The sequence below is a fragment of the Panulirus ornatus genome, chromosome 3 (genome assembly GCF_036320965.1).
Source record: "Panulirus ornatus isolate Po-2019 chromosome 3, ASM3632096v1, whole genome shotgun sequence".
NCBI lineage: Eukaryota > Metazoa > Arthropoda > Malacostraca > Decapoda > Palinuridae > Panulirus > Panulirus ornatus.
In genome coordinates this window covers 64866951-64880229 of record NC_092226.1, presented here as the reverse complement: position 1 = coordinate 64880229, position 13279 = coordinate 64866951, and the positions used below count along the sequence as shown (strand labels likewise).

Genomic DNA, 13279 nt, shown 5'->3' with positions numbered 1-13279 from the left:
ACTACATGCATCTCTCGCACATGCCTGCACTGCTTCCCTAAATATCTCCCATTCCTCGTCCACTCCCCTTGCTTCGTTTACTCTCACTTTTTGCCAAGTCTAAAGTTGTAAACTCAATCTTTTCTGGTATTTCTTCAAAGACACGTCTCGTTTCCAAGTTGAAAGACTCTCACCACTCTCTTCTCAACGATATTGTTTCTCACAGGCTTAACTACATTAACTCCATTATTTGGAATTACCATTAATACATCCCGCTGCACTTATCATCATTGAGACTTACCACATCTCCAGAAATTTTTCGTTTATTGATCTTTTCATGCCATGACTTTCGAGATCTTCGAACTTGACACGAACTACAATGGCGACGGTGTTCGACTCCTTGTTCGAGATGGACCTCGTCTTCAGGTCCAGCGGGAAGTTCAAAGCTGGCTTAATTTCCGTATCTTATTTTAGCTTTCATAGCTTGTGCGAGTGCTATTAGGTCTTCGGATTTAATGATGCGTTAAAACAGTAGGTTATACCATTCTAAAGTAGGTAGAAGTCTGTGAAAAAGAAAGAAAAACAAAAACGGGCTGAGCACTCGCTGGGCAGGGGGAAGATGTCTGAAGACTGTGTGAAATAGTTTTACTATTTCTATATTCCATACAAAACTGATACTGCTTTCAGCATTTTAGTTATCAGTTCTAAAGAAGAACTGTTGATAGAAGCGACAACATATACGATCATCTGGCTTATGCTAAAGCTCGTAGTTGGGGAGAAATAATGGTTTTCTTGGGACAAATGTGGGGAATTGTGAGGAAAATAATAAACTTTGCTGCTATTTTCGAAACACGAACTACATTGCTTTTATCTTTTTTAACCAATTTTAGTTGCATGCATTGGAAGTAAAGACAACAAATAAATCACCATGGAGCAAAATATATTTTTTATCTCCTAAGAGCAATATCATTTTTTTTTTCAATTAATATCGAAAATGAGGTAAAGATAGGTAATGTCTGTTGATTTTTAAAACTGTTTCACACACTCCTAATCGACATTTTCCTATATCATCATAGCCTTCCCTCCTATTGTTTATTATTGTAGAATATATAAGATGGAGCTGCGAATCGCGCCTGTCATAATTACTTCTGCCAAGTAGAAGTATTCTATTGATTTGGTTGTTTCTGTGGTGCCCCTAAATTGTAACATTACCCAAAATGTAGATGAAATATAAATGTGCATAAACAGATGAATATTAAAGCTTCTCCCATGTGAACCTCATCGGAACAAATATATTCCTGGATTGATACGTGTTTATTTTTCTATTTTCTTGTTACTTCAAATAGAGAAAGAAAATGATGTTTCTCTTTATCAAATTTTACCTTATCCTCTGAAATGCATAAATATTCCAGTAGGTTACCGTGTTAACGTATCATACCCCACTAAACTTTACGATATATATTTTATCCATTACAGTGCACAAAGTCATTTCCATGGTTAATGTAATTCTCAGTTGTAATGAGTTTAGAATTCTGCATTTAAAACCCAATATATTATTTTGATGGTATTTATGCACTGCTACAATTCAAAGTATCCAGGTATCGTAATTAGAACATACAGTGCCCAGTTTCCTTATCATCTGAGTACACACACACACACACACACACACACACATATATATATATATATATATATATATATATATATATATATATATATATATATATATATATATATATATATAATACTGACCTGAACCATACGCTGTCTGTTCCCAAACTATGTGCTTGTTGAAATATCTTGGATTTTCTGCCTATATTTATTTAGAAATGGAACTAATGCACTATTGTTACTGATCAACAGTCCGCAAATACATACATGATAGCATATATTCTTAACATCTATACAAACCACAGGTACTTCAAATCAACGATGACTTATATATATATATATATATATATATATATATATATATATATATATATATATATATATATATATATATATATACTTGATCGCCGTTTCATGCGTTAGCGAGGTAGCGCATGGAAAAATGAAAAACGATAAGTCGAGTGCACTTCCGTGTACAATTATATCATCAGGGGAGATACAAGAATGAGATAGACTTAGAACAGTCAATATATATATATATATATATATATATATATATATATATATATATATATATATATATATATATCATACTCAACCGCTGTCTCCCGCGTTAGCGAGTTAGCGCAAGGAAACAGACGAAGAATGGCCCAACCCACTCACATACAGATGCATATACTGCATATACATAAACGCCCACACACGCACATATACATACATTTACATTTCGACGTATACATACATATACATACTTGCTGCCTTCATCCATTCCTATCGCCACTCCGCCACATACGAAATAGCATCCCTCTTCCCCTTCCATCAAGGCAGCGCAAGGAACAGACAAGAAGGTCATATTCGTTCACACTCAGTCTCTAGCTGTCATGTGTAATGCACCGAAACCATCGCTCCCTTTCCACATCCAGGCCCCACAGACCTTTCCATGGTTTACCCCAGACGCTTAACATGCCCTAGTTAAATCCATTGACAGCACGTCGACCCCGGTATACCACATCGTTCAAATTCACTCTATTCCTTGCACGCCTTTCATCCTCCTGAACATGCAGGAGGGTGAAAGGCGTGCAAGGAATAGAGTGAATTAGAACGATGTGGTGTACCGGGGTCGACGCGCTGTCAATGGATTGAACCAGGGCATGTGAAGTGTCTGGAGTAAACCATGGAACGTTTTGAGGAGCCTAGATGTGGAGAGGGAGATGTGGTTTCGGTGCATTACACATGACAGCTAGAGACTGTGTGAACGAATGTGGCCTTTGTAGTCTTTTCCTAGCACTACCTCGTTCGCGTGCGGGGTGGAGGGGATGCCATTTCATGTGTGGCGGGGTGGCGACGAGAATGGCTGAAGGCTGTAAGAATGTGTACATGTGTATATATGTATTTGTCTGTGTATGTATATGTATGTATGCATCGAAATGTATAGGTATGTATATGTGCGTGTGTGGGCGTGTATGTATGTACATGCGCATGTGGGTGGGTTGGGCCATTCTTTCATCTATTTCCTTGCGCTACCTGGCTAACGCGGGAGACAGCGACTAAGTATAATAATGATAATGATAATATATTATCCCTGGGGATAGGCGAGAATGAATACTTCCCAGGTATTCCCTGCGAGTCGTAGAAGGCGACTAAAAGTAGAGGGAGCGGGGGGCTGGAAATCCTCCCCTCTCGTTTTTAATTTTTCAAAAGAAGGAACAGTGAGGATATGCCAAGTGAGGATATTCCCTCTAAGGCTCAATTCTCTGTTCTTAACGCTACCTCGCTAACGCGGGAAATGACGAATATGTATGGTTTCGGTGCATATACATGACAGATAGAGACTGAGTGTGAACGAATGAGGCTTTTGTTGTCTTTTCTTAGAGCTACCTCGCGTACATGCGGGGGGAGGGGGCTGTCATTTCATGTGTGGCGAGGTGGCGACGGCAATGAATAAGGGCAGATAGTATGAATTATGTACATGTGTATATATGTATATGTCTGAGTGTGTATATATATGTATACGTTGAGATGTATAGGTATGTATATGTGCGTGTGTGGACGTGTATGTATATACATGTGTATGTGGGTGGGTTGGGCCATTCTTCGTCTGTTTCCTTGCGCTATCTCGCTAACGCGGGAGACAGCGACAAGTGTAATAAACATAAATATAATATATATATATATATATATATATATATATATATATATATATATATATATATATATATATCACAGGAAGTTGGTAGAGAGAGAAATACCCAACTTTCGCTTTTCATGAGCGAGAACGTAACGGATCATCTTTAGGGCAATGACCGCGTCGGGAAGTTCCTAGCGACCGTTCCATAAAGCTTCGACGACGATCCTCTAAAACTCGCACGTTAGACACCAATACCATCACAGCCTATTTCATATACCACATAAAATATGCATGAAATAAATATAATACGCCTTCCCCCTTTCCCTCTAAGAAATTACATGAAATGTACTTAAAACGAAAGAGGGTAACGGGCTCCTGCGGTAGGGCGAGCCGGCATGTGAGCACTGCTCCAGGAGTCAGGGCTACGACTCCAACTCCGAGGAGTAGGTCAGTAGCGGTATTGCTGTTGAAGAGGGTCGGCTGTACCTTTAACGATAAGGCGAGTGACTCTATCATTCTTCCGTTACTGTGAGATGAAGCACGTAGAGAACGCTGTCGTTACTTAAAGTCTGAATTCATATGGAAAAACGTATTCAATGTGATTTGTTGAAAAAGACACCTGAATGAAGATAAGGAGCGGTGATCATCCAAAGGCAACATGAGTATCACATTAAGGCATCTTAACGTAAGTGAAACAAACGTTTGAGTTCATATTGATTTCAGTTTCTGATGAGCTGATGCTGGCTCTCTCTCTCTCTCTCTCTCTCTCTCTCTCTCTCTCTCTCTCTCTCTCTCTCTCTCTCTCTCTCTCTCTCTCTCTCTCACACACACACATTTTGTAGCAGCTGAATGAGTTTGTATGAGACCGGGTATTAGTGAACGGAGATTTAAATGCAAAGGTAAGTAATATGGAAGTTGAGGGTGTAATTGGAGTGCATGGGGGAACTGTGTTATTGATGGAAATGGTGAAGATCCTGTGGAGTTGTGTGCTGAAAAATGACTGGTCATTGGGAATACCTGGTTTTAAAAAGAGGTATTCGTATGTGAGTAGGAGAAATGGTCAAAGGGCATTATTAGATTGCGTATTAACTGATAAGCGTGTAAGAGAGAATTTTGGATGTAATTGTGCCTTAGAGGAGCAGCTAGTGGGATGTATGTTTACTATTCTGTGGAGTCGAAGGTGAAGATTTGTAGAGGAAGCGTCAGGAAAGACAAAGAAAGACCCATCCACCTACATACACACATATATACATACACGTACATAAACATAACATATACATATATACATAGATATCCATATATACATAGATATCCATATATATACACATATATACATATTGGAAAGGATCACAATTTTGCGCGTGATCAAGATATTCCTATGAGTCCACGGGGAAAACGAAACACGAAAAGTGCACTTGGGAACTTTTCGTGTTTCATTTTCCCCGTGGACTCATAGGAATATATACATATGTACATATTCTCACTCGCCTTCATCCATTCGGCGCCACCCCGTCCCACAGGAAACAGCATCACCAACCACTACATCAGCGAGGTAGCACCAGGAAACAGACGAAGAAAGACCACATCCGCTCACGTTCATTCTCCAGCTGTCATGTGTAATGCACCAAAGCCACAGCTCTCTTCGCATCCAGGCCCCACAGACCTTTCCATGGTTTATCCCGGAAGTTTCACATACCCTGGTTCAGTCCAGTGGTAGCACGAATATCCCAGTATGCCACATCGTTCTAATTTACTTCATTTCGTGCACACCTTTCACCATCTTGCATGCACAGGCCTCGATCGCTGAAAATCTTTTTCACTCCGTCCTTCCATCTCAGTTTGGTCTCCCGCTTCTCCGTGTTTCCACCTCCTCTGACACATATCTTGAAACCATTTCAACATACCGTCTTCTTTTCTCTCAACCGCGCTCTTTTTATGACCACACATCTCGCTTACCCTTTCGTTACTTACTCGATCAAACCCCTCCCCCTCACATCACAGAACAGGCCGGGGGTTTAAGCTGGTGGTGTGTGTGTGTGTGTGTGTGTGTGTATTCCTCAGTGTGGCTCGCTCATGGATCCACAGATTACCGATTAAGGACACTCTTGTAAAATTATTTAGTTAGTAGTGAATTAAACTTTAAATTATAAGAATAATGATAATATATGTACCCTGGGGTGACGCGTCAACAAACAACAAGGGCGGAAGCATTTTGTAACCCCTTCCTACAAAAGATATTAAAGCTGGGTTATCTCTAAACATCGCTTAAGCTGTGGTTAGGCTGCACACCTGTAGGTCTTGGGAGCTGTTTACGTAAGTGATAGAAGAGCTCCAAGTATCACCATATAGTCGAACATGAGCGTCACAGCCTCCCGTCTCAATCCTCTCTATCTTTCTTTTTCCAATGCTCAACCAGTGCGTCGGCGTGTCGTCCAACCGCGCGCAGGGTCAACTGCTAGCACAGACCACTCCTCATTTGAATATCAGAAATCAGGGCTTCTGAGAGGTATTCTATCAGGGGAATAGTTTCTTTTGGGTCCCTTTTCCTTCTTTATTGATCATCCTGTTCTTATCCGCTCCGGTTTTATGACATGTACTTTAAGAATATTTGAAGTATGTACGCTCGCACAAATTGTGAATGCTAGTCTTCAGTATGTGCAAACAGTTTCTGAGATCCCAGGACATTCCCGGACCCCCTTTTGGACTCCCGGGCCTAGGAATGATGTACCCCCTGCACTCCCCCAGCCCCCTCTCATTGGCCCTGACAAAAATGATCCCTCATGAAGATCATAGACAAGGAGGCTACTGAGTGACGTTACATAATTGACCCCTCTCTTATGCATTGGTATTTGATATCTTACTGTATTTGATTGCTCACTATAATGCAAGTGTATACGACTGCTTACTTAGATATAAGTGTGTCTGAAAGCTCACTGTAATGCAAGTGTATATGACTGCTTACCTAGATAAAAGTGTATCTTAATGCTTACTTAGATAAGTGTATCTGAATGCTTACTGTAATGCCAAGTGTATATGACTGCTTACTTACATATAAGTGTATCTGAATGCTTACTGTAATGCCAAGTGTATATGACTGTTTACTTACATATAAGTGTATCTGACTGCTCACTGTAATGCAAGTGTATATGACTGTTTACTTACATATAAGTGTATCTGAATGCTTACTGTAATGCCAAGTGTATATGACTTTTTACTTACATATAAATGTATCTGAATGCTTACTGTAATGCTAAGTGTATATGACTGTTTACTTACATATAAGTGTATCTCACTGCTCACTGTAATGCAAGTGTATATGACTGCTTACTTAAACCTAAGTGTATCTCTGCTCACTGTAATGCAAGTGTACATGACTGTTTACTAAGATAAAAGTGTATCTGAATGCTCACTGAAATGCAAGTGTATTTGAAAGCTCCCTCTAATGCAAGTGTAGCTAAATATTCGCCTTCACGCAAGCACAACTTGTTATCTTAACAGTTGTTGATGCTCTTACTAACGATTTAGGGTAACAATTTCGTCGAGCAGTGTAATCCTAATGTTAAGAGTAGTCTAACTGTAATATTGATAGTCCTGCTAACTGTACGATGGAAGGGATTCCTTTGCTATAGTGTTTATACAGCTTGAAGGACTTTGTCTCTTCGTCTTTTTTTTTCTTTTTATATAGAATGGTTATAGATGAAGTTGAGGTGAGAGGACAGTTAGATAACAGTGACCACGAGGAAATATGATTCAATATAATAAAGGATGTGAATAGGAAGGAGAACGAAATGTTCGTTCCCGACTTTCGTAAGGCCAACTTTGCGGAGCTACGTAGATACCTTGCTTGTGTTGATTAGGTGGGGCTAAATGAAGGTGGGGTGAGGTCAGACGGACCAAGCAGCGTAGTGGGTGTGGGGTTAGGTCAGTCAGGTGACCCAGACCAGCTTAGTGTAGGTGAGGCAAGGGAGACCATTAACAGCGTGGAGGTTTTCATGGAAAGGATCCTGGTACCAATGAAAAAGGGACAAGAACTGAATATTCCATATAGGCAATATAGGACGAAAAATAATGGCCCAGAATGGCTAAATGATAGAATAAAACACCTTATAGACCAGAGGAAGGGCTTGTACAAGGTAAAACATGGAGAAACACAGTCTACTGATCAGTTCATGGAAATTGAGTGATAAAATCAGATATTAGAAAGGTTAATAGAAATTACGAAGTTAAGATAGTTAACGAAAAAAAGAAACGCCAAGGGATTTTTACAAATGCACAGAACGAAGGTTAGGGAGAACATTGGATCTATCATATCGCATTCTGGTAGATAAGTTGATAATGAGACTGAAATGTGTGAAGTTTTATACAATTACTTTATATTAATATTTACGCAGGAGAAGAATACAAACATTCTGATTCCAGAGCAAATTTACGGGGGGTGGGAGGACGACGAAAGCGAGAAGCTATGTGATATAAAAATGAATTTGATAATTTGAAACAAATAGAACTATTAATAGTAAACAAGAGCCCTGGGCCAGATGGTATTAATGTGAGGGTCTTGAAAAAATTTGAGGAGGAATTAAGTTTTAAACGTGTTTAAATAGTTCCTACACAATGGAAGACAGCAATTGTCGTTCCCATTTTTTAAAGAAGGGGGATAGATCCATTGCCTCCAATTATTGTCCTATCAGCCTGACATCTATCATATGGGAATTTCCCGAATCAATTATAGCGGACAAAATACGTGCACGCTTGGAGAATCATGATCTCAAAAGGGAAATCATATCTCAGTAACCCTCTCTCCTTCTTTAATAAAGTATTTGAAACTGTTGATCAGGTAAGAGTTATGATATTGTATACTTAAACTTAAGTGAAGAGTATCTCATGCGCGTCTCCTTTGACAAATAGCAGCACACGGCATCGAGGGTTGTGTATATAATAAGATGAGGGCGAGGCGCGTCGATAGAACAGAGAGGATATACATCTACAAATTTACATCGGACTGGGGCAATGCAGGCAGTGGTGTTCCTCAGGGGTCAGCCTTGGGACCGCTTTTGTTCCTTATAGGTATTAACGATTTGGATATGGGACTAACCAGCGACTTGATTTAGGAGTTCTGGTGAGCAAGGACCTTAAGCCAGGGCAACAATATATTAAATTGTGTAATAAGGCTAATAGGATGTTAGGGTTTATTAATAGGACTGTCAGCAATGAAACTCCTAAACGTATTATTGCAACTTTATCTTGCGTTGGTGAGACCACATTTGGATTATGCGGTATAGTTTTGGGCTCCATACTATGCAGATGGTGTTAATTGTTTAGAGAAAGTACAAAGGCGACTGACAAAAATGATCCTCACTAATGAAGAAAGGTTAAAAGGACTGCATTTACGCACGCTTAGAAGAGGAGGGATAGAGGGGATATGACTGAAGTTTTTAAATAAGTAAAGGGCATTAATAAAGGTAACATGAATAAAGTCCGTAGAATAGCGCCACTGGATAGGACAAAAAATAATGAATTTAGTTGGGAAAAATAGATTCAGGTCGGATGTACGTAAATATTGGTTCGGGAATAGGGTAATAGATTTATGGAACAAGGTGCCAAATACAGTAGGAGAAACATACACATAACAGAGGTTATAACCGTGGGCGAGATAGCACACCACCTCAAAGCCACCAAAACATCCCCTCCCGGTCCCGACGGCATGCATACGAGATACCTGAAGTCCATTCCACAGCAGGTGCTCTGCAAGATGTACAATCCGTGGATCGCCACCACTACACTGCCTGAACCACTCAAGGCAAACAATGGAACTCATGGCAAAAGCATTCGTTAGTTTCAATCATAGTACTATCGAGCGGGCCACGTCGCGGAAGGGGATTCCATCCCCAGTCAGAGTATACGTTGTGTCGACGTATGATCGAGCCTTCACCCTTATCGAAGGCTACGGAAGAATGTCGAAAAAGATCAATATATATGACTCGTGAAGTCAAACAAGGCGACCCCCTTTCGCCTATTCTTTCTAGCCTTATGATCGATGAAAGGATCGCAAGGGTTAAGGAATCGGGTGTAGGGCTTGGGTTTGGAGACCAAAAAGTCTCGAGGCTTTTGTTTGCTGATGACCTAATTCTGGTGGCGCAGACGGCGGCTTGTCTATAGAAAACAATCATCATGGCAGAGACTCTTGCGGAGAGATGGGGGTTCAGATGAATCCTGTGTTACAGTTATCTCCCCATTTACTAATAAATGTTATAGTCACCCTTTAAATCTATTTAATTTTCTTTGAGGAATGATATATCCAGTGTACATTATATTGTTTTGAGAGTCTTATTATCGTATGCTGATATAAGAAATTTTGTTTATTAGAGTGTAAACATATTAAGAATAAATATTTCCAATACTATTACAAATCAAAGAAGGACAAAACATACATAAGAGACAAGAGAAAGTGTTGTGAAACTAGAATGGCAATAAAAGGATGCGATAAAAGGCAGCTCAAGCCTAATGACTTTCCTTGTATGTCGATGGCCGTAAACCCAACAAACAAAGCAGTTGGTTAATGTATAATGTAATCTGTACACACCTCAGTCATTTCAAACCCTTATGTTATATAAATGAGGCCAGTGAATTTGCCAAAGTGATGTTAAGCAAAGTACTATGGAGAGAGATATATGGATCAAGAATAAATTGTGTTATTTATTTTACGAGAGAGCCATGTTTAGTTTTGCTATTAAAAATACATTTTTTCTAGATTTCTATCTGTGTTTGGTATTTGAACAACTTGACAAGAATGAAAAATTATGGCTTGCAGCTGTCAGATGTTAGCCAGATGGTAACAGAATCTGTGTCTAGCCCAAATCTCTCTGTTAACAGAAGTTGTTATTTCATCGTTATCTGTTTTAATGGGCCTATCGGCTGATTTTACACCCTTTAGTGTATAAAGGGTGGAGGCAGAACGTAACACAGGGAAGTGTTGGTCTCTCAGCATGGAGATCCATGGCAAGCACAAGGCTTGGTATGTCAAAAAGACAGGACATTCCAAGTCTATGGCTCCCTGCTAGAAGAGGGGCCGTCTAATATCACCAGAGCCCCTCTAAAACCTCAGCAGAGGATTAGGATCCCCATTGACTATCTTGTACCCAAGCTCATGCATCGCCTGGTGCTGGGGGAAGGTTTATGACAGTCGGCACGCATGGACAGGAAGGGGCGTACGGCGGTTCACTGTTGACTTCGTCTGTCTCATGCACCCAGGTGGTGGGTGATGTTAGGCTTGGGTTTCCCGACTTCATCTCGATTGTCCGACTTAACAAACATGCCAGGTACGAAAAATTGCTCACCTCGTCTGACCCTGTAATTCAGGCAGTGGTACGAGAACCTGTGTTTAGGAAGAAATGACAAGAGTTAGTCGAGCCCTGCATGCATTGCTGGTCGGCAGGCGAGCAATAAAAACGGACGTCTTCGCGCATAGAGGCCGACCTTAGTGAGCACCTGTGAGGGGATAGGTCTCGCTACATCTGCAGCCGTACCTCAGGTTAGCAGATGGGTTACCAGTGGGACTCGACTTCTCACAAGTGGTGACCATGTTAAGGCCATCGAAGTGAGAACTGGTACGCTGCCTACCCCCCGCGAGGGCTGCAAGAGGCCTACCCAAAACCTCCGGCCTCTCTGACACGTCACCAAACCCGGTACGCTTGGGCATAATTAGGTCAGGTATGCCCACGTACGTACGGGGGAAAGAGTATAAAAGGCACGATAACATTACTAATGTTGCTGCTGCCGGCCGATTGAGATAGAAGTGATACGATGTGGTTTATGAGCATTGTATTTCCATTGCAGGGTCCTTTGGAAAGTCGGACATTGTGGCTTCCAAAGGCACAGAGACTATAATCATGGACACCCAAGTCTTTGAAGTTTGTTTTGTACTCTCAGCTGCACATGAATACAAGTGCAGGTATTACGGTACCCTGAGAGTCCTACAGGGCATATGGGAACTAACCGACAATGACTGTGTGGGTCATGTCAGCTACTTTAAGCTGGCATGGTCCATGGAGTCAAGAGAGTGCAAGTGCTCTCACGGGGTTAGGGCTTTCCTACTGGGACCTCGAGGTGTGCTCCGTGAAGGCCCCAAGCTGGACCCATTCCCTTAATAGGTTGTAGTCCAAGAGCACAGGTTAAGGTCGGTCAGCCTGCCTGTAACTCTGGTGTTGGCTCTCGGGCTGGCATGGGTGGCGCCACCCTTGTGCGTTTGAGGGCGGGATCTGGTCGTACCCCCCAAGGCTACCATGGCTTGTACCAGTTCCCGAGGACGGTTTGGTGAGGCGGGAAAAGTAGACATGTCAGCAGGGTAAGCCTGCTACTTATGTCTTTCAGGCCGCTCTGGATGGTGTGTGATAATGGGGGGATCCTACTGAGTTTCGGTGGTGGTGGGGGTGGTGGTAAGGATATATCAGACCCTTTTACCAAACTGTCATTGCTCTCTCCTTACTTCTGGCTTTGCTATCTCCAGTCTGATCTGTTACCTTCCTCTTGATGCCTTGCATATCTCCGATTGACAACTTGTTTAACAGTCTACATGTAGTTCTTATCCCATTTAAACGAAGGTTCGATGTGTTTATGGGTTCAGGAGGTTGGTTGTAGGGTGGACAGACTCAGGACCTGACTCGCATGGGCCAATAGGCCTCTTGCAGTGTCCTCACTCTATATGTTCTTATGTTGATAAACGGATACACATCAACAACATCAATGTTGATTATCACATTCCTGCTGCTAATAATATCACAAATATAGAACACCGGGTTGATAAGCTCATTGTGCCATTTGACACGTTGCGTAACCATAACCAAATATTGTCTTAAGAGCTTGTTACCGTCAGTAACCCCACCACTGTATTTCATATTTCATTCTTTTGTAATGTTGCTGTTGCAGGCCCGCATCAGGGGATTGCACGTGGTGCCATTGGTACTCTTGTTCTACATGGCCGTCATACTAGTATTTGTACGACAAAATTTCTCTGAAGACGGGCTTGAAGACACTCAACATCTTGCAAGCCTAACATTCTCGTCTTCAGGCAACAGTAAGCTTCACCATCGTGGAAGCTTAGCCATCTCATCTTCAGGCAACAGTAGGTTTCAACATCATGGATGCCTAACCTTTTCATTTTCAGGTTACAGTAAGCTTAGTATATTTATTTATTTCATTATTGTACTTTGTCGCTGTCTCCCGGGTTAGCGAGGTAGCTCAAGGAAACAGACGAAAGAATGGCCCAACCCACCCACATACACATGTACATACATACACGTCCACACACGCACATATACATGCCTATACATCTCAACGTATACATATGTATACACACACAGACATATACATATATACACATGTACATAATTCATACTTGCTGCCTTTATTCATTCTCGTCGCCACCCCACCACACATGAAATGGAAAAACCCCCTTCCCCCGCATGTGCGCAAGGTAGCGCTGGGAAAAGACAACAAAGGCCACATTCGTTCACACAGTCTCTAGCTGTCATGTATAATGCACCGAAACCACAGCTCCCTTTCCAT

At 41.4% G+C, this 13279-nt stretch overlaps 1 protein-coding gene and 1 long non-coding RNA gene across 3 annotated transcripts in view; one reads left to right on the top strand and one right to left on the bottom strand.

Annotated features, from left to right (window-relative positions):
* Positions 1 to 526, bottom strand: part of LOC139763030 (uncharacterized) — a 45804-nt gene extending 45278 nt beyond the window's left edge. Inside the window, exon 1 of one of the 2 annotated variants that reach the window (XR_011716019.1) lies at positions 281 to 526. This is a non-coding gene — a long non-coding RNA (uncharacterized lncRNA). The remainder of the gene's footprint in view (positions 1 to 280) is intronic. The other variant, XR_011716018.1, reaches the window with a different exon arrangement.
* Positions 527 to 4137: 3611 nt separating this feature from the next.
* Positions 4138 to 13279, top strand: part of LOC139759877 (glucoside xylosyltransferase 2-like) — a 46990-nt gene continuing 37848 nt past the window's right edge. The window contains exons 1-2 of the mRNA XM_071682407.1: positions 4138 to 4403; positions 12641 to 12836. Coding sequence (XP_071538508.1) covers positions 4377 to 4403; positions 12641 to 12836 — 223 coding nt within the window. The 5' untranslated portion in view covers positions 4138 to 4376. The remainder of the gene's footprint in view (positions 4404 to 12640; positions 12837 to 13279) is intronic.